The sequence below is a fragment of the Rosa chinensis genome, chromosome 3 (assembly GCF_002994745.2).
Source record: "Rosa chinensis cultivar Old Blush chromosome 3, RchiOBHm-V2, whole genome shotgun sequence".
Taxonomy (NCBI): domain Eukaryota; kingdom Viridiplantae; phylum Streptophyta; class Magnoliopsida; order Rosales; family Rosaceae; genus Rosa; species Rosa chinensis.
In genome coordinates this window covers 43,526,667-43,548,530 of record NC_037090.1, presented here as the reverse complement: position 1 = coordinate 43,548,530, position 21,864 = coordinate 43,526,667, and the positions used below count along the sequence as shown (strand labels likewise).

General features: G+C 39.8%; 1 protein-coding gene across 5 annotated transcripts; it reads right to left on the bottom strand.

Moving 5' to 3' along the window:
- Window positions 1-6,512: 6,512 nt before the first annotated feature.
- LOC112192655 (polyglutamine-binding protein 1) lies at window positions 6,513-21,222 on the bottom strand. Of its 5 annotated transcripts, none has more exons than XM_024332486.2 (14): window positions 20,977-21,222; window positions 20,858-20,892; window positions 20,703-20,781; window positions 20,531-20,615; window positions 20,112-20,195; window positions 19,865-20,022; window positions 18,900-18,956; window positions 12,019-12,178; window positions 10,197-10,416; window positions 8,643-8,756; window positions 7,958-8,083; window positions 7,824-7,875; window positions 6,920-7,112; window positions 6,513-6,807 (listed from the first exon to the last, which is right to left on the bottom strand). In XM_024332486.2, exons 1-13 carry the CDS (start codon window positions 21,091-21,093, stop codon window positions 6,963-6,965), a joined length of 1,437 nt encoding a protein of 478 aa, XP_024188254.1. In that variant the 5' UTR covers window positions 21,094-21,222; the 3' UTR covers window positions 6,513-6,807; window positions 6,920-6,962. The 5 variants fall into 5 exon arrangements, with proteins under 5 accessions (XP_024188254.1, XP_024188253.1, XP_024188256.1 ...); XM_024332485.2 differs by having other exon boundaries at window positions 6,513-6,817; window positions 20,977-21,221; XM_024332488.2 differs by lacking the exon at window positions 6,513-6,807 and having other exon boundaries at window positions 7,015-7,112; window positions 7,958-8,073.
- Window positions 21,223-21,864: the final 642 nt, after the last annotated feature.

Genomic DNA, 21,864 nt, shown 5'->3' with positions numbered 1-21,864 from the left:
TGTTTTCGTGGTAGCCTTTTACGCTCCGAAACTAACCCTAATTTCTTGTTCTCTTTCAGGATGAGAAACCTGAACAAATTGGACTTTGCTCCATTGGGAACAACTGGCTCTGGATATCACATGTGGGTTCGTGATGTTCGCCAGCATCTCAAGGCCTATGGAATCCTGGATATGATTCTCGAGCCTAGCCAAGACGTGCTAACTGTTGAGCAAGCTCAAGATTTGGAAGCAAATAGAGCAGTCTTAGAGGTAAATAAGGCGAAAGCCATCATCATAATGACTCGTTATATGGATGATTCGCTCCAGTACGAGTGTATGAATGAAGAAGACCCCAGAAGGCTGTGGGTCTCACTCGAAGAAAGATTTGGCAACGTCCGTGACTCCCTGCTTCTTGACCTAGAAGTGAGATGGCATAGCCTCTGCTTCTGTGATTTCAAGTCAGTTCTTGACTATAACTCGGAATCACTTCGCATTAAATCCTTAATGGAATTTTATGGTAAAGATATCACAGATGTGTTGTTGATTGAGAAGACTCTACCTTCCCCGTCTCTGCATTGATGGTTGCTAAGAACTATCGAATCGATGTTACTGCAGGACGGATCACAAGGTTTCATGAGCTTGTTGGAGCTATGAATGTCGCTGAAAAGCATGACAACATCCTTGTGAAGAACTATAATTTGAGATCCGTGGAAACAGTGCATATTCTGAATCCAATTATAGTCGCGCCCCTAAGAAAGGGCGCCAAGAGCGAAACCCTAATCTTAGGGATACTACTGCACGTTCTGGTCCATATAATTGCTTTACCTGGGAAGGTAACCACCAAAATAGGCGAACACGGAACTGAAAAGGTCAACGTGGAAAGAGAGAGGGAGGCAACACCTCTGGCCATGTTGGTGGCGCCACTAACACTATGAGCCACCTAAATGACGCTTTCAAAGCGCCTTAATCAATGAAGTCTGAGCGAAGAGATGTATGTTCTCAATGTGGAGTATCTGGTCATTGGACACATATTTGTAGAGCTCGTGAAGAAATTGTCACCGCTTACAAAGCATATTGTGAAGCAAGAAAAGCTCACTATGTGGAACAAGAAGATCAAGAAGATGATCTAAAGTGAAGGGTTGAAGACTACAAATCTGGCTGGGATCAATAGATCGCCAATTCGTAAGTCTTTTTATTTTCCAAGAGATGTAATAGGCAATTGCCATATATATTTGTAGTAGATGCCAATGGTTTAGTCTTTCTTCAAAGTAGGCTCACCCAAAGTAAGTGTGATGTCTAGGAAGGTTCTGAGATTAGTAGTACTTAAGCGAGCTTTGTTCCACCGACATCTCTCTACTCACCTGGTCATATTTATTTTGGAGTTACCGAAAGAAGTTAGACGACTACCATTGTTTTGCATTAGCTAGCATTTTGGATTAGATTTTCTTTGGTCAAAGAGACAATGATGTAACTCCGTTGGCTTATGAATAAAATTTCGAGTTCTTTTCATTATGACTCCTTTTTTATTTTGAGCATATTACTTTGTGACTACGATGGTTGGGCCATCAGTATTAATTCAAGGACATGGAATAGCTCAAGTTCCTCTTGCCAAATGACACCTTGATGTCACAGAAACTTTCTACGCTCCTAGGGCAAATCGCATCTATGAATAGCCAATGGATTCCATGCGAAAACACATGTAGAGAACAGAAATGAGTTCCTTTGCAATGCCTCTAATAATTGCGAACAAATACTCATGTTAGAGAAGTTTATGTGTCTCTCCAGTGGACTCTCTGTCACTATTCGAGCTATTAAATCCAATAAAGTCATAAGAGAAGATCTCTTGGATTTAGACACATATTGGCTTTGTCACGACAGGATAGGTCATCCTAATCTTGATATGATGATCCGTCTACTAAAGACTTTGCACAGACATCCATTCTCTCGAGCGAAATGAAGCATGAATCAAAAGTTGATTCTTAGACTAAGTGTGACCGCTGCCGCTGCCTCTAACGCCACCGCCGTCCACCACCAGCCTAGGGCTGGCATAGTCCCTATCCATGACGCCATGGATGGCGTCCATCATGGTGATGGCGCCCTAGGTGATGCTGCAATCACCAACTTTGCTTCAAATAGCGTTTCAGACGCTCAGGCCCAACCAAAATCCTCATTAGTTGCTTTTAAATCCTCTCGCTCGTTTTACAAAGCCTATTCCTTAGGGAAATTAGGACTGAGGCTGTCCTATGCAAAGGATATGAAAATACTCATTCTGTTCCTACATAAAGTCTGTGGGGATTCTGTGGACTAGTTCAACCAACCTGCGGACGTTTAAATATCTCATGATGTTGGTTGACACGCAAACACGCTGGTCATGTGTTGTGCCATTGTCCACCTGTAAATGCTGCTTATGCTACATTCCTAGCACATATCATATGACAACGGGCACACTCCCCGAATCATCCTATTTAGTCAATTGGATTTGACTATGCTAGAGAGTTTACATCGAAGACTTTCGATGGATATTGCAATGGGACTGATGTTGGACATCATATTCTCATGAATACACCTAAATGGTCTCATGAAAATGATTACGATGGTAATTAGGACATTGGTAATGGGCACCACTCTCCTTATATCCGCTTGGGGTGATGCAATATCGCATGCAGCTATGCTAGTGACTGGGTACAAGTATTTCGCACTTACGCACATTTGAGTGAGCCATTTATGTGCCAATTGCGCCGCCACAACGCACTATGACAGGTCCTTACATACGAATGGGCAACTACGTTGGATTTAAGACTCCGACAATCGTCGGCCACTTAATGCCCTTGCAAGGCAATCTCATTACCGTTAGATTTGAGGGTTGTCACTTTGATAAGACATTCTTCCCATCGTTAGGGAGAGATAAAAACACGAATGCTCTACAGGAACGACAGGAATTGTCGTGGTCTGTCCCTACTATGTCTCATCTCGATCCCTACTAAAGTGACAAGATCACACAGATCTGCTGCAAACATGCCTGCAAGGATGGACGTCCCTACGAGAGGACGTAGCGCCACCCTACATGGAGGTAGGCATGGCGCCAACGCCAAAGAAAGTGGCACTTTGGCATTACAGGTCATGGCCCCAGCTAGGATGCATGGGAGGCCCGTAGGTTCGAAGGATACTTTGGCACAACCCAATCCTTGGATCATCGACACTCAAAATCCGTCTCATGAGTATCTTCCGGATTATGGTTATCGTTAGGGGACGCCTCAACATCAGAACCTATTCCTGAGAATATACAGCTCTATAAAACTTACACTAGTGTATATGAGACGTGGGATAGAAACTCCATCATAATTGATGATGTAGTCGCGCATTTCGTTGCGCATGAGTTTGTTGAGTCCAATGATATCAAACCACGCTCTGTTGATGAATGAATGCCAACGTAGAGAAATTTGGCCTAAATGGAAAGATGCGATCCAGGTTAAGATGGATTCTCTAACGAAGAGGAAGGTTTTTGAGCCAATGATGTCAACACCTCCTAACATAAAACCTGTAAACTAATGGGTCTTCGTTAGAAAGCGTGGTGAGAAAAAGATATGGTAATCTCGCCTTATGGCCCAAGGCTTCTCACAAAACGCCCTGGAATCGACTACGATGAGACATATTCTCTCGTAATGGAAGTCACTGCACTCTACTACCCTGTCAGTTTGGTAGTTTCCGAATAACTGATCATACAGCTTACAAATGTGGTGACTACGTATCTCTATGGGGATCTAGATACGGAATGTACATGAAGGTTCATGGTGAACTTCATTTACGTCAAGTGGCTCTAAACCACGGAGCGCATTTACAATAAGGTTGAACCGCTCACTAAAGTGACTACTTGATTAGGAAGGGATATGCCCGCCCGTTTCCATAACAAGTTTCGGATTCTATCGCGGTTCATGTTGGACATGATCTTCATTGGAAGCTCTTAATGAGTTAAGGGAAACCGCTGAACACTTGAAATCAGATTTTGAGATGAAGGATTTTGGGAGAACATGATTATGTCTCGGTTTGGAACTTGAGCATCGTGTTGATAGATGCTTAGGCATTTTGACAAGGTCAAACCTTCAAGCATCCCCATGATTGTCCATAGTCTTGATCCTGAAAAAGGATCCTCTTCGTCCGAAGGATGATGACGAAGATGTGCTAGAGGCAGAAGTGCCTTGAGTACAATAGACGCATTATTGTACTTAACTCAATGCACAAGACTGGACATCTCATTTGCCATGAACTTGATAGCTAGATATAGCTTTGCGCCAACGCGACACTATTGGATTGGTGTAAATGATATAATTCGATACTTGAGATGTACGATTGATTTGAGCTTGTTCTATCCCTACAGAGAGACGATGGATTCGAACCCATCACACACCAGGAACGCCGCCAACACTGGCCTGCATCCACTATCCCCATCCCAAAACGACATGTGTTTTGGAAGGTTTTACTGACATTGGGTATCTCTCTGACCCACACAAAGGTCATTCCCAAACTAGTTAACTGTTCACCATGGGTAAAGACCATGATATCTTGGAGGTCTACAGAACAGACCCTAGTCGCTATATCTTCGAACAATGCAGAGATTACTGCTCTTCACAAAATGGTTCGTGAATGTATATGGATTGGATCCATAGTTCCGCATGTTCGAACAATTGTGGTTTGAAGTCTACCACAGATGAGCCTACGAGCATATAGGATAATGCTGCTTGTTTTGAAGCAAGGCTGCATCAAAAGCGACAACACCAAGTATAATCAGCAACAACAGACTCTCCTCAAGATTAAAGTGAACTAGGTTCAATTTGAGGATAGTGCGGCAGGCTTGCTCACTAAGTCATTGCCTAAATTCCACTTTCGAGAAACATGTTGGTAGCATCATTTGCGGAGGTTATCCGAACTTCCATGACCGTAGTCATCAGGGAGAGATGCAGACATTAGGGGGAGATGTCTACATGTATGGTCTTGAAACGTGAAGGGTGTATTGTGCTCTTTTTTCCCATCGACCGAGGTTATTTTTGTTCCACTGGGTTTTTGTTACTCGGCAAGGTTTTTAATGAGGCAACGAGAGGAGCACCACATTTGGGCGACACAAGGGGAGTGTTCAAGTAAATCCACAATATGTGTCTGGCCCAAACTCTAGGTTACTTGACCTAGTTGTGATAGGGTTTACAATTAGAGATATTCTCGAAAATATTCATAGATATCCGATTATCTTTCCTTGTACAACTCTTATTCTATGTCTGTAATCATCTATATAAAGAGGCCTCTATTATCAGTGAAAACACGACTCAATTCTCTCCCAATTTTAGTTTTCCTTAAACATTCATTTTATTAAATTTGATATGATCAACTAATTCTAGTACAAAGCATAGTGATGCTTATATAGGCATCCAAAACCGTAAATCACAGTCTAACAAGAAATCCTAAAGAATCCAAATTAAAATGGAAACTAAAATCCTAAAATAAAAAGAATCCTAAAACAAATGTAAGACAAGCCTAAAAATATTAAATCCGAAATCAGATAATTAAAACGACATATTTTGGCCTAAATCTGTTAGAGCTCACTAAAGTGAGTCTTGGAGATCTCATCGTTCTCACTTTGGAAATGTATCATGCGTCTCAAAATGACATTCTGGCCAAAAGTTTATCCCAGTCTGATTCACAATTAATACCTGACTTTTTGCACGAGAAACCCGAAAGATCTAAAACCAAATCGTCTTGAATATTCCAGCGGCTAATAACCTCATTGCGCATGAGTTACCTATGTTCCAACCACTGTTCTTAATTTTACGCCGTTTCTTTGCTTTTATGATTTTCTAGCTAAATTGGGCCCATTCTCGTCCTACATCATTTTCATATTTGAATCTTGAAGGCCATGTGAAGTATATTCTTATCTCCATAAAATTGCTTCAGGTTACTGACCTGATCTGCCTAAATATTTTCTTTTTGTTTTAGATAGCTGAGTTGTCTTTTCCATGTTGACTTAATGGAGTAGATGTACATGAACGCAAAATCCAGTTGGCTCATTTTAAAATCAATTGATAGCTATGATTGAGTTGGCCCTTTTTGATCAGGATGTAATTACCTGAACTTTTTTTTTTTTTGCATCAAAGTAATTACCTGAACTACTTTAGCCTTCTGATGAATTCTACACCCAAATGGAATATATGAGTGCAGTAGCTTTAATTTATGTGGTGTCCTTCCTCCATACGATGAGAAGATTTCGTCTTCTCTAGGACTTCACCCTTAGATTCACTGAAAGCTATGGTCTTGTCAAGATGTGGCTGTCCCTAATCGTCTGGAAAGCCAATGGAGGCCATCTTTATTCAAAGGGCCAAGGCGATGAAATTTTTTGTTTTTTGTTTTTGTCCTTTTGTTTTCCGTTATTGAAAGAAAAACAAGACCTGTAAAATTTCCTGAGAAGGGGGGAAGCTGGGAGAGGAGGGAGTGTGGTGGGAATACATTAAGTTTCCCAAGAACGAGTCAATGAGAAGAAAAACGACCAGTAAAAGAATTGCAGGTAATGAGGTAAATAATGGGATCAAAATTTTCCATCTGTACAAAGGTCATCATTATTTCATACAAACTATGATCACAACTTCACATATACTCCTGTATTAAATGTATAGAGGTAATGGTCTGGAACCCTGCTACATACTTCTAGAGAAAGGGAAAACTGTATCGGTTGCAATTAAGCTGCTTGCTTACCCCACAATGCAATTTGCTTGTCTTGACATCGAAGATGGAATTTGTTTACCACTCATAGATCATAATTTGACCAACACAACATAATACTGGTACCTGACAAGTGCTACATAAACAATTCGTACCATCAATTGATTCAATCAGTACTGTTCATAGAAGTATATCATTAAGAAGATTAGCAAGCAAAATGAATACATGATATACGCACCCCTCTTCTTTGATAAGCATAAATAATAAAACTGATTAGCATCTCAGTCAGCATCACCAAGTCCATCACTCCCGTCCCCTCTTTTGGATATAGGCGCTAAATGTGAGCTTGACTTGGTTTGCGAAGCAATTTCAGCATTCTTTCTCAAGACAGCACCTGGTGATGGGTATGGACGCTGTTGGAAGAGAGGACCCTGGAAATTTCATAATCACAAACATGAGAACGTCTCAAACACAATGAATTTTAAATCGTGAAAACAAGATATAACATTTGCTTTTGTTTCACAATTGATGCAGCAACAGTCATTTTTTATGGGTGTGGATAACTGGAAATTATTCCAGCAAATGGAAAAGCATCCATAAATATTGTAATCCACGAATATTGTACTAGTGGCAAAATACCAAAATCAATAGGTATTTGTACCAGAGTTTTGGACAGGGTATACATGACTTTATCATGTGACCACCGAGTATATGACCACTTTGCCAGTTATACTGACTAGCAGGTATGCGGCTACTGAGCGGCTCCTGTGCATTTCAATTTCATTACCTACTTAGCTAGCCACCTAAAAATACATGAAATTTTGTAGAAATTCTCTAACAAAATACATTTAACTTGAGAACGTCTACACCACCTCCCAGATTTTCCATTAAGCCTAGTAGTTTAAACATTGTTTTACTAAGATGCTTTCCAAATGGAAAAAGATAAAGAATATATATCCAGTAGATTGGACTAGACCCAAACATCAAACATATATAAGAGTAACACCAAGTTGCTCCTTCCGAATTTTCTTCATTTTCCCTTTTCTCCCTTGAAAGACCATAAACCTAAGTTCAATTCATTAATGGTATATCAGCAGAAAATAGATGAGAAAAATTCGTTGAGGCAAAAGTAAATGGTTTACCGTAGCAGTGGTATCAGCTGCTCGTGGTTGCACTCCTTTGAGGCCTACCACCCTGCAACAAAATCAGCACCAGATGAATTTACAATTGACAAATGGAGAGATAAAATAATGCTTAATGAAGTTTTGGAACATACCAGCCACCACGGGGAGCATCTGAATAAGAGCTGGGGTCCATAGGATCCAATTCATCATCCTCAGAGTGAGCACGTTTCCTACTCTCTCTTCTATTCCCTTTTCCCATTGGAGGTTTCTGATTAGACCTAAAATTCAATTATCAGTATCAAAATTACCTCTCTCTCTAAGCTTTGTAGAAATCCTTTCTATATCTGTCTGATTAAACGAAGTAAATCATGTAAAATGTTCCAACGTCCAGCCCCAGGTTCATTGCGGCCATGAAACATCAAGCATTACAATACAACAAGTCCATCAGAGACTCCATCCTAATTGGGCATTTGCTTAGTGGATGATCACTCCTTATTAAAAATTAAAAGCCTTAAAAAGTCATGACAAACCTGAACAAATATCAACACTACAGAAATCATTATTTCATTATTGTTTAAAAGTGAGAATAAGCCTCTAAAGACAGCTATAAAGCTGTGTTGTATGAACTTGTACCTTTCTACAGGTTTTGTTTTAATCAACAACCTTTCAGTCCGTAAACTATAAAAAAAAATGTTTATTTCAAGAAAGTTTATTATGGTTAGTGATGGAGAAACATAATGGCAGTTAACGACAGGTTGTCTGCATTTCAGGTTACAACTCCTCAGTTTAAGGCAAGGCAAGTATTGACAAAAATCTAGCTCAACGGAAGTTGCATACCTCTGCATGGTGGCTTTTTTGTCCAAATCACCTTTGGTATCAGCAGGACTTGTGGTCTGGTGATTAAAATTCAAGCTAGTTGTCATGTACTGGCTTTGTGGAAGACCAAGAATTCTGCACGTGATAAAATATTTCAGTATCATGATTCAAGGAAGGTGAATCATACATGGGCACTGATGGAGCTTTAAAAATTTGTACACATAAGAGGGGAGGGGGGAGAACAATCTAGTAATTTCTTACATATTAAAGTTAAATACTATGAATTTATTACAAATCATGGAAACATATTGTGAAAAATGAAACACTAAGCACGAAACATGATATAATGCAATAGACAGCTGGACAAGAGTTAGTTTTGAACAGAGCAGGTTTTACTTCTTGCATGTTTCCCTTTACCAAGTTCAAGGGACCAAAGAGCAACTAATGTGATTTAATCATTTGAGGAGAAACTTGCAGTCTTAACCTTTGGCCCTTTACGTGGGATAACATTAGTTAATAGTGAGGGATGCCAAATGGAGCTTTTTAATCCGGTTAGAATAAGCCCAAAGTTGAGGAGGTGCTTGTGAAATTAACTCTCTTTAATTATCATCTGTTATAGGTGGGATAACAGTTGTTAAACATGAGGTATGCCGAATGGAACTGTTAGAATCCCATCAGAATAAGCCCAAACTAGAGGATGTTCTGGTGAACTTAACTTTAGTTATTCCGTTTTCACATTTGACCTTCAGTGAGATGTTGATCGTCCATCCAATCCTATGTTTACCTCTTCATGTATGTGACAATGTGGCAATTGATAATATCTAAATGACATGACAAATGAAGCTATGTTTGGAAAGCACCCGCTCCTTTTGGCCTGGATTGCAGCATGTGCAAAGCTTAATTTGCTCCAGAAAAAGAAACCAGATGTGTGTTAACCCAACCTGGTTCACTGTGTGTTGACAGGAGAGTGAGAGTATACACCATGCTCTAACTCATTGTGCTGTTGCTTAAAAGCTTTGCCATATCTGTTAAGGGAAGCAGAGAAGACTTGGGAAAATCCAAAGGGATGTTTTTCCTTGTTAGGTGGCTTAAAGGTTTTGCAGGACGTTAAGGACTAACCCCATATGGAATTGCAGCGTCTTGGGAGTTATGTGGTTCAACGGAAAGGATCAAATACAGTTTTGGGGATCATCTAAGGATGGGGATGAAATATTGGGTCCTCTTTCTGGGGTTCCAGATGCTTTTAGGGGTGCAATCATCTCGTGGGATTGACATGTATCTGCTAGCTAGCTGTCTGTATGTCATAAATTGGTTGTTCAATTCTCCTGGTCTACTATTTGTATTACTGAGTTGTGTCAAACAGTCTTTATTAAATAAAAGATAAAAGGGAATGAGTTGTACTAATTAAATCCACAAAAAGAAATTCATACTATTAAAAGATCCCACCAAAGTTTATTTGCGCACCTGATTAAGCACTTATCCACACAAGTATTGATAAAGTATACAATTATGAAAAACATACAATAACCAACAGACCAGTCAATAGATAGCTAGTGAGCAAGGGAGTCATCCTACCTCGTGCAATGATTGCAGTACTCCCACGTCTGAACAAGGCCTACTCCCCATCCACCACAACCCATGCATCTCTTTTGTTTGGATAATTGATCCTTTTCTACTTGTAGCTCAGATGATTGTTCATCCCAATGAACAAAATGTCGAGATGCAGCTTGCTGTGATGAGTCAGGGTGTTTCCATTGTGAGACATGTGTCTTCATATTGTAGTAATACTTGTGACCTGTGTATGCACCGGGAGTTTTTACCTTAAAAAACAAAAAAACAGAACAAAAACAAAAACTTGAAGCAAAATATTATTTTCAAGCTTAATTTGGTTAAGTTAGAGTTCCACGTGTTCAAGAAGAAATCCCAAGCAGTGCCTAGCTCTCCCTTGAAATGATGCAGAATATAAGCAAATAAGGAAAGTACTCTATTTAGAGATATTAGACTTTTAAATTAGCTTATTGTTATTAGGAATTACCTACCCTAGTTCCTCTTGTTTCTCCCTTCTCTAATTGTTCTGGCAGTCTCCCTAGTCTATCTATCTCTCACCCCTATTCGTCTATTTATCCTTCTGTAAACCCTAATCCTCCCCTTCTATAATCTACTATCTAGAGATCTTATCTATTTTCTGATTGCTCCTACATCATGAAACTTTCTTAATGAAACATTACCATTGTTATGCCTAATAAGATAAACCTGATATGTCCTCTGACATCAAATTCAATTACCATTCTTTTTTAAATGAAACACAAATTTTACCAATAAAGTGAATAATACAAGTGAGGTGAATGAGATATCCACTCAACCATATATGTAATAAACACTAATAGTCTCCCCACTCAACAGAGCCTAACACCAAAAGGATTCATCAAAATGTTTACATAAAGATGCCAAAAGAGAATGTAAACTTGACTATCGCAGAGCAACTCCACCTGCTTACCTTCCAAGGTCTTACTGATTTCCAAACACAAGATCAAAGACCACATACCCCACCAACACAATAACCGCCTCCTTGTTATACCCATGAAAGATGACTAATCCGAGGACATATTTGAATTACATCAAAAAACCGCTAAGAACAAAGGCCATATCTGTCTTTTGAATGCACAATGGTAAACATCAATTTCCTCTCCTCATCTATCATTCCCTCTCCATTCATTTTAGTCTATATCAATTTCTATTGCTCATTGACCTCTTACTAAGCTGGGGAGAAACATGAATGATCAGGAAGCTGAGGAGCTGGCTCAGTTATTGGTGTCTTAGAAAATATTGTGTTTGTCCTACCTAAGCAGGCTAGAAGAACTGAAAGTTGAAGCCATCAAGAGTCTTCTCTTTCAAATCTTTATCAAGAAAATTAAAGGATAGTCTCTCTCTTTCTCCTTTTGGTGCCCATCAAGTCTTGAGCAATATGAAGGCTAAACTACCGTCAAAGGTATGGATGCTGGTTTACTTCCTACCTAAGCAGGCTAGAAGAACTGAAAGTTGAAGCCATCAAGAGCCTTCTCTTTCAAATCTTTATCAAGAAAATTAAAGGATAGTCTCTCTCTTTCTCCTTTTGGTGCCCCTCAAGTCTCGAGCAATATGAAGGCTAAAGTACCGTCAAAGGTATGGATGCTGGTTTACTTCCTACCTAAGCAGGCTAGAAGAACTGAAAGTTGAAGCCATCAAGAGTCTTCTCTTTCAAATCTTTATCAAGAAAATTAAAGGATAGTCTCTCTCTTTCTCCTTTTGGTGCCCGTCAAGTCTCGAGCAATATGAAGGCTAAACTACCGTCAAAGGTATGGATGCTGGTTTACTTGCTCTAAGAATAACATATGCATATGTAACATTTTAGACATACCTGTTGTTTCATCCAAAGCCTCCACCCAATCTTCCTGAAGGGATAAAGGTGATGGAAGTGGTGTATTAGAAGATGTTTCAGCAGGCTTTTCCCATTGACTCCTCCCTGTGGCCTCATTAAAATAATACAAAGCACCACTTGCAGGGTCTTTTGCCGCCACCTATGTAGTGATTCAAAAAGTTACAGGATAATGCCAGCCGAAACAAAAGCGCATGAAAAAATTAAAAAGAATACAATCTCTACTACTTCCATAAACATAAATTATACCCTCATTCTATTCACTCTTACAGCATTGGATTTGCAACATACTTTTACCGAACAAAGAAAACAAAAATGAGCTTTTATATGCTACTAGTTTATATGCTTTAGTCAAATGTGATGGCATGGGATGTCAAACACTGCAAAGTGCAAACCCCACCTAATAAAACTCATAAGCTATATAACTGTCACTATGAAATTTAAACAGTTACATCTTATATCGACTTCTGACCAAAATAAGATTTTCCATATTTGTTTAAGATTATCATTAAAGTTGCAATGTTCCCACTCTTTGTTATTTTACTAGTCGCAATGTTACTAGACACTAGTTGATGAGGACATCATAGCCAAACCTTTTAAGGTTTATGAGAGAAAGAAATGGAAAAAGAGAGCAGCTAGTCATTCCCTTTCCATATGGTTTGATTAATTGCTTTCAGTCTAGAAGTCTCTAGGCAGGTGTCTTTCAGTTTCAGTTCGGGTCAGTTTCAGTTCGGGATTTTTAAGGTTTCTTTATTATTTCAGTTTCAGTTAGGAGTTTAAATTCCTTTATTAGGTCTTTTATGTTTCAGTTTTGTGAAGTGTAACAGCCCTAGCTATGAAAGAGTCTTTAATGCTAGTTAATATGAGCTATCTGCTCAAATATAAATAAGTGTAAGTGCCAAGTGGCCAGATATGTCGTGAATCGTGATGAATAAAAATTTCAGAGTGTTTCTGAGTTTTCCAGAGATTGGAGTGTTGGTGTGAAGCCTTGTGTGTGAGTGAGAAACCTGGGAGGGAATCCTAGTTCTTAGTTTTCACTTTCTACCCTACAAAACCTGTGTTAAAGCCCTGATAAAGTAATCTGGGGTTCACATCCAGAACCAATTGGCAATGGATGGAGTGGCCCAAACCCTTATAAACTCATAGGCAATGTCCCATTTTTCCCATGTGGGTTCTATAATCTCAACACGCCCCCGCACGTGTGGCGAGTTTTCAAGCCATACACGTGGACAACTTTTGGGTGACGAAGAGCCCGTGTGGCCGTTAGGCATGCACACATGGGTAACCTGCCTCTGATACTATGATAAAGTAATCTCGGGTTCACATCCAAAACCAATTGGCATTGGATGGAGTGGCCCAAACCCTTATAAACTCATAGGCAAGGTCCCATTTTTCCCATGTGGGTTCTATAATCTCAACAAGCCCTATACCTTAGAGTTTGTTGATCCTGGTGTCTAGGCAGTGATTATACTGCATCAGTTTTGGTATCAGAGCCGGACAAGCTCTGTTGTCTCCTAGCTCCAGCCAAAAGAAACTTCATTTAGCAATGGACCTTGAAACTGTGGCTAAAGCGATAGAAGGTTTAGCCGCCCAAATTGGTCATCTTGAGACCAGAATACAAGATCAAGCCGTTGCTTCTGAAAGTCGTTTGGCAGAGATTGAAGCTTCCATCTACAATGAAGAAGAGAGTGTACGTGGGGGACCAAGAATGCAACCTAGAAGGAATGTTCGCAAACAAAATGTTCCACATAACAATGGGCAAAATGGACATGATCCTGAAGAAAAGGCAATGAAGTCTATGAAGATTGAAGCTCCTAGTTTTGATGGCCAGCTGAATGCAAAGGTTTTCTTGGATTGGTTATCAGACATGGATCATTATTTTGAATGGTATGAGTTGTCTGAAGATCGCAGGATAAGGTTTGCAAAGATGAAGTTAGCGGGCAAGGCTCGAGATTGGTGGTCTAATGTGGAAAGACGAATTGCGAGAGATGGTGAAGATCCTATTGCTCATTGGGATGAGATGAGAGAGGCTGAAGGAGAAGTATGTTCCTTTGTCTCACAAGGAACGCTTGCTTGACCAATGGCAATCTCTTCGTCAAGGAAGCATGACAGCTGCTGATTATATTGATAAGTTTGAAGAATTTATGGTGAGATGTAACATCACCGAAGACCCATCAGTAACTCTTGCTCGTTTCAGAACAGGTCTCCGTCCAGAACTTCAAATAGAGTTGATTCCTCATGATGTACATTCATTAGAGCGAGCTTATCAATTAGTGCTGGAATTGGAGCGCTACTTGAAGACCCCTACAACCCCTGTGTACAAGCGGGTTGATCAGCGGAACTCTGAGTTTCGTCCTAGCATCTCTGGAACAAAACCGCCTCCATTCTCTAAGGGCTCCAATACTTCCAATTCGCTGGTGAAAGCTGAAAAAGAAAAGGGATTACAATCTGGTATGCGAGGAGGGGGATCTATAAGGTGCTATAGATGTCAAGGTTATGGTCACTATGCTGGTCAATGCCCAACTAAAGAGCAAACTCGAAGTTTGTTTGCAGCAAGCACAGAAGAAGAGGCTGATGCTCAAGGAGAATTGGAGGAAGAAGTTTATGAGCCTGAAATTCCAGCTACTGATGATGATTTGGAGGGTGAACCTATAGACATTGTTCAACCAAGAATGGCTGTGGTTAGATGCACTTTGACTCACCCTAAGAGTACTGAAGATTGGCGAAGAACAAACATTTTTCACACTTATGTCAAGTGTGGAGACAAAAGTTATAAGGTCATCATTGACAACGGAAGCTGCATCAATGTTGTCTCCCCTCAAACCATCTCTAAACCGGGTTTGACCGCTGCTAATCATCCTCAACCTTATCGTGTGGCATGGATTGACAAGTCTTCCATTCCCGTGACACAGCGATGTCAAGTTCCTATTCAGTTTTCATCTTACAAGGATACTGTTTGGTGTGATGTGGTGCCGATGGACGTGGGACACATTTTTTTGGGCAGACCATGGTTGTATGATCTAGATGTAACCATTTTGGGCCGTGCCAACTCATGCTCCTTTATTCATGAAGTAAAGCACATCAAGTTGAACCCAATCCAGCCCAGACCAGTACCTCAACCAACACATAGCAAGGGAAGACAACAACCAAAATCCCTTAATATCATCAGTCCAAGACACTTTGCAAGGGAGACAACAGGTGAATCTATTATTTTTATATTGATTGCAAAGGAATCTCACCCTTTGACTAGTTTGGAGTTGCCCTCGGATGTGAAATCAATCCTTGAACAGTTTACTGATGTATTTGCCGAGGACCTTCCAAATGAACTTCCTCCTCTCCCGGATATTCAACATGCGATTGATCTGGTCCCTGGAGCAACATTACCGAATTTACCACATTATCGGATGAATCCAACCGAGCATGCAGAATTGAAAAGGCAAGTTGATGAGCTTCTTGCAAAAGGGTTCATTCAGGAGAGCCTTAGCCCATGTGCTGTTCCTGCCCTTCTCACATCAAAAAAGGATGGCTCTTGGAGAATGTGTGGGGATAGCAGAGCCATCAACAAAATCACAGTCAAATATCGGTTTCCAATACGGAGACTTGATGACATGCTGGACATGATGGCAGGAGCTACTATCTTTTCTAAGATTGATTTGAAGAGTGGCTATCACCAGATCCGCATCAGACCTGGAGATGAATGGAAAACAGCCTTCAAGACAAAGGATGGTTTGTATGAATGGTTAGTCATGCCATTTGGACTAACTAACGCACCTAGCACTTTCATGAGAGTTATGACACAAGTTTTGAGGCCGTTCATGGGTAAGTTCTTGGTTGTCTATTTTGACAATATTTTAATTTATAGCACATCCAAAGAGCAGCACCTTAATCACTTGAAGCAAGTCTGCACAGCTCTTAGAAGAGAGAAGTTGTTTGCAAACCTTAAAAAGTGCTCATTCATGTCCAATGAAGTTATCTTTTTGGGATTTGTTTTGTCGTCAAAGGGAATACAAGCAGATCCAGAGAAAGTCAAGGCTATTGCTGATTGGGCAGAACCAAAAAACATACATGAGGTGCGTAGTTTTCATGGATTGGCTACCTTTTATCGTCGATTCATTGCTGGGTTCAGTTCTATCATGGCTCCCATTACTAATTGCATAAAGAAAGGGGAGTTTCGGTGGACAACTGCAGCTGCAAAGGCATTTCAGGAGATCAAAACCACAATGATTAATGCTCCTGTTATGCGCCTCCCTGATTTTACAAAGCCTTTTGAGGTTACATGTGATGCTTCAGGTGTTGGAATTGGGGGGCATCCTATTGCATATTTCAGCGAGAAGTTGAATGAAGCCAAGCAGAAGTACTCTACCTATGACAATGAATTTTATGCAGTGGTTCAATCCTTACGGTATTGGAGACATTACTTGCTGCCACAAGAATTTGTCTTGTATTCTGATCATGAGGCTCTGCGATATCTCAATTCACAGAGAGATTAAACCCATGACATGCAAAATGGGCTGAATTTATTCAAGAGTATACTTTTGTGTTGAAGCATAAATCTGTAGTGGAGAATAAAGTAGCAGATGCCCTTAGCCGCAGGAACTCACTTTTACACATTATGAGTGTGGAAGTGGCTGGATTCGATAATCTGAAAGAAGAGTATTTGAGTTGTCCAGACTTTGGAAGAATATATTCAGCTCTCTTGGAAAAGCAATCCAAAAGCACTGAGTTTGTTCTACAAGATGGGTTTCTTTTCAAAGGAACCAAACTTTGTATTCCTTGCACATCGGTGAGAGACTTCCTAATTTTAGAGCTACATGCTGGTGGGATCGCTGGACATTTTGGGAGAGACAAAACCATTGCTCTTGTGGAGGATCGCTTCTATTGGCCTAGTCTCAAACGTGATGTTGCTAAAGTTGTTGAACAATGCCGTACTTGTCAGTTGGCAAAGCACAAAAGGCAAAACACAGGCTTATACACCCCGCTGCCTATCCCACATACTCCTTGGCAAGATATTAGCATGGATTTTGTGCTTGGGTTGCCTAAGACTACACAGCGACATGATTCCATTTTTGTGGTTGTGGATCGTTTTTCTAAAATGGCTCATTTCCTCCCTTGTTCTAAGACATTTGATGCTTCTGAAGTGGCCAAGCTTTTCATGGAAGGTTGTTCGGTTGCATGGTTTGCCTAAAACTATAGTGTCTGATCGTGATGTTTGATTCATGAGTTATTTTTGGAAGACTTTGTGGCACATGTTGGGCACCAAACTCAAGTTTTCATCTGCTTACCATCCGCAAACAGATGGGCAAACTGAAGTGGTGAATAGAAGTTTGGGAAATCTGCTGCGAAGTTTGGTTGGTGAGCATATCAGGTCTTGGGATTCAATTTTACCTATTGCTGAGTTTGCATATAATAATTCAGTTAACCGGAGTATAGGCATGAGTCCCTTTGAAGCTGTTTATGGTCACAAGCCCAGGGCTCCAATAGATCTCATTCCCATGACGGTTTCACATAGGCCATCACAGTCAGCTAATGAATTTGCAAGTCATATTCATGATCTACATGCTGAGATTAATCGTCGGATTAATAGGAGCAATGAGCAATATAAAAAGGCTGCTGATGTACATCGAGCATTCAAGGAATTTTCAATGGGAGACTTTGTCATGGTTCGAGTTAGACCTGAACGTTTCTCTAAAGGGAAGGCAGAGAAGTTACAAGCTCGCAGCATTGGACCTTTTAAAGTATTGCAGAAGGTTGGAACCAATGCATATGTGTTAGAACTCCCTCCAGAAATGGGAATCAGTCCTACTTTTAATGTGGAGGACTTACTGCCCTATAGAGAACCTATGGTGCCTGTGTTGCCATTTTCTTCTGAATTTTCACCAATCACCCCACCTTTGCCTCGTTCTAAAGTTCCTAAGAGAGATGTGGTGGAAAACATTGTGGATGAGCAGGTTGTTTCGACAAGACAAGGTGGCTTCCAGAAGTACCTAATTAAATGGAAGGATAGACCAGATTCTGACACCACTTGGGTAACTAAGGAGGAGCTGCAGCGCATCGATCCAGATATTCTGGAAAGATACTACAGCTTTATCTCACCAGAGGCGAGTTCTTCCCAGCCGGGGAGAATTGATGAGGACATCATAGCCAAACCTTTTAAGGTTTATGAGCGAAAGAAATGGAAAAAGAGAGCAGCTAGTCATTCCCTTTCCATATGGTTTGATTAATTGCTTTCAGTCTAGAAGTCTCTAGGCAGGTGTCTTTCAGTTTCAGTTTGGGTCGGTTTCAGTTTGGGATTTTTAAGGTTTCTTTATTATTTCAGTTTCAGTTAGGAGTTTAAATTCCTTTATTAGGTCTTTTATGCTTCAGTTTTGTGAAGTGTAACAGCCCTAGCTATGAAAGAGTCTTTAATGCTAGTTAATATGAGCTATCTGCTCAAATATAAATAAGTGTAAGTGCCAAGTGGCCAGATATGTCGTGAATCGTGATGAATAAAAATTTCAGAGTGTTTCTGAGTTTTCCAGAGATTGGAGTGTTGGTGTGAAGCCTTGTGTGTGAGTGAGAAACCTGGGAGGAAATCCTAGTTCTTAGTTTTCACTTTCTACCCTACAAAACCTGTGTGTTAAAGCCCTATACCTTAGAGTTTGTTGATCCTGGTGTCTAGGCAGTGATTATACTGCATCACTAGTGCAAGGTTGTGGGTGTATCCAATTCTGAACATGTGATTCATGATCCACAAATCATTTCTCAATCAAAAGTTAAAAAGATAATGCAGTTACACACGTATCTCTACAGCAGCTTGCACTCGGAGAAAAATATACCTAATAAAAAATGCAAAGCTTAAATTATATCTTACAACTTATACGCACCCATCCAGGAGGCAATTTCCCATATTCCATCTGTTGAGCTGAAGCACTTATTATGTTCTGAAATATAAAATTACAGGTTAATCCAGGGATAAGAGAAATTAAATGTCAAAGTTCAGCAGCGCAAAAGAAAAAAAATAATAACTATTATAAAAAAAATTTAAAAACTAAAAGAATAAAATCAGAGCTATAACTTGCAAAATACATCTAAATTTTAATAGGTTAAGAATTTTCAGAAGTCAAAAAAAAAACAATTGTTTTCAATATAGTAAATACTAATGGAGAAAACCGTAAGGGAGTGCAGTTTTGACTATAAAAACAAAAAATAAAAGATAAAGAAAGAAGTAATAAATTATGTAAAAGAAACCGAGGCATCAATTCTAAGCATCCATGAATTACAAAGTGGAGCTGGAAGACATAAATTACAAAGGATCATGATCTAGGGAATGAATTTGCCATATTGGTAAAATACTCAAAAGAATGAGTCATCAATGAGGCACCCCTGTAATTGAGTTTATAGCCTACATTGACCTAATAAACAACCCGAGAGACTTGACCCAAATTTGCAGAATGCTAATAGAACTAGGGTACCACAACTTGCCCATTAATAACCCATACATTATCCTCATCAGAGCTAAACTTCTAGTGGAGTACCACAATACCCACACATCATGGAAACACATTTATGATATGACGAACTATCCAACAATTGTTGTTACTACCTGTACTTCTTTTTACAACTTAGATCAACCTAGTAGACATGATATCTAGCCTGAACACATGCCTTCACAACCTACAAATAAACAGAACAGGCATATCACATCCACCACCAAAATAAAAAAATAAAAAAATAAAAAAAATCAGAAACTCCATTTTAAACTTGCACAACAAGATTGAATTGTTTAGCTTCAGATCTAGATTTTTGTTTCTCAAAACAATGTAAATCAAGTTTGAAAAAAAAAACTTACAAGGTTGTCTTTGTTTGAGTCATCTTTAAGAATACCCCTATCTCGCAACTTTTTCTTAAGATACTCGGACAATTCTTTAGATGGAGGTTTCTGTTCAAAGTCCTTATCAGGCTCAAAGTTCATCTGTCCCGTTTCATTGATTCCAACTCCCAAATTCCCTAGGCATCATATGTACGAACAATGCTTTTTACACCAGATTTAAGAGATAAAATATTAGACATAGTCTGAGTGCTATAATCAGTCTTACTAGGTGGAGTACTATTAGACCTCGTCCCACCCTGATAAGCACCTCCGCCCGGTACACCATAGCCGTTTCCAATTTCTAAGTTACCTGTTATGACAGCAATACATGGAAGCATTATTCAGATGAATCCAGAATGAAGATTAACTACTTAAAGTTAAGTTATTTACATATTGAATCTGGTGAGCGACTTCAAAATATGATGCATAGACACTGCAGATGAAGCCTAAAAATTCTACTGAACTCAATTAAGCCAATTTTCACTTGGCAGTGCTTTTTCAGTCTTTCCAGTAAGAAATTAAATACATGTGGATTTGGAATCCAAGCCTTTGTCGATCACTGTGAGCTTACATGACTGAATTTGATTAGTCTGATGCAATCAATCAAAAAGAAAATGGTCTACACAAATGGTAAAAAATAGGAACCTTGTTGATCAGGGACAGTAGATGATTTGCCACGTTTTACAGCCATAAGAGCTCGATGTTCCGAGGTCATCTTCAATAGATGCTCCTGTAGCAGCAGCAGCAGTAGTAATAAGCAGAATAGGGGAGAAAAACAAGAAAAAGGAGGATTGGTTGAGGCTAAGAGTAGAGAGACCTTGAGAGCGCTGGGATCAAGGCGTTCAGAGAAGATGTCCGAATCATCCTTAGGAGAGCCACCCACAGCTCTTGCTTCTCTAAAAACCCATGACATCAAACAAATATCATAATATAAACAGAATCGGATAGTGAAAGCAAATGGGGGATACAAACCTTTGAGTTCGTATGATATTCTGCGTAGCAATCTCCTGTTATTATAAGAGAGCAAGTAATCACATGAGTTCAGATGAATGATAGGGAAACCAAACCATACATCAAGAAAAGGAGCGTACTTGTTCGTGCAACACCACATTTTGCGCAGCAATTTCAATTTGAGTAGGATGAGGCAGTGAGGAACGTCTAGTTGCTGGAACGCCGGGAGGGGGTGGCTCTGCCTCATACTCCTCCATTCTCTCTCTATTCAATTTTACAGTCACACACACACAGATTGAGTCCTAAACTCTAGAGTACTCGTCCGATCGAGAGAGAGACCTAAACCCAATCGCAAGCCCACTCTCCCCGTATCTATCTCTCACACATGTAAGAAATTTTAATACCTAGTTTTTTTTTTTTTTTTTTTTGAGGAGAATTTTAATACCTAGTTAATTCCAGAAATTTTAACTCTTTTTTTTTAGAACGATTAATGCTCATTGTTACACCCCGAACCTAGCTCACCTTCTTACTGGTCTACGATTACTTACAACAAGTTTTACTTTCTTCGGTTTCGGTTTTATCGTTTAAGGGATCCTAAAAGTTGACCTTTTATAGATTGACCAATTTGGAAAATTTTCAAGAAGAAAATTGTAGTGTATGTTAAAACCGAGTCTATAGCACGCCCAAAACGAAGTTTGTATGAGAAAGTTATAGCCTAAAAACTGAAAATTATAATTTCCGAACGAGACTATAAATATAAAAATTCTACCGTTTGGGGTAAGTCAGAATCAGATTGACCCTAGAGCCAGCCCTTTTCTCTCTGCACGTGACCAGCAGCCGACCCGACCCGAAACCCAAATCCGGCCAGAACTCCACCCTCCAGCGACCAAATCGGACACAACCGGTCCCATTCAAACCCTCTTTCCTTCCTTTTTCAATCTACTGTGGTGGTGTGGTACAAATCGAGGTGTGGAAGACGCAATAAATCAAAAAGCCTCACAGTAGATTTGGTTATTGATTTGAGAATC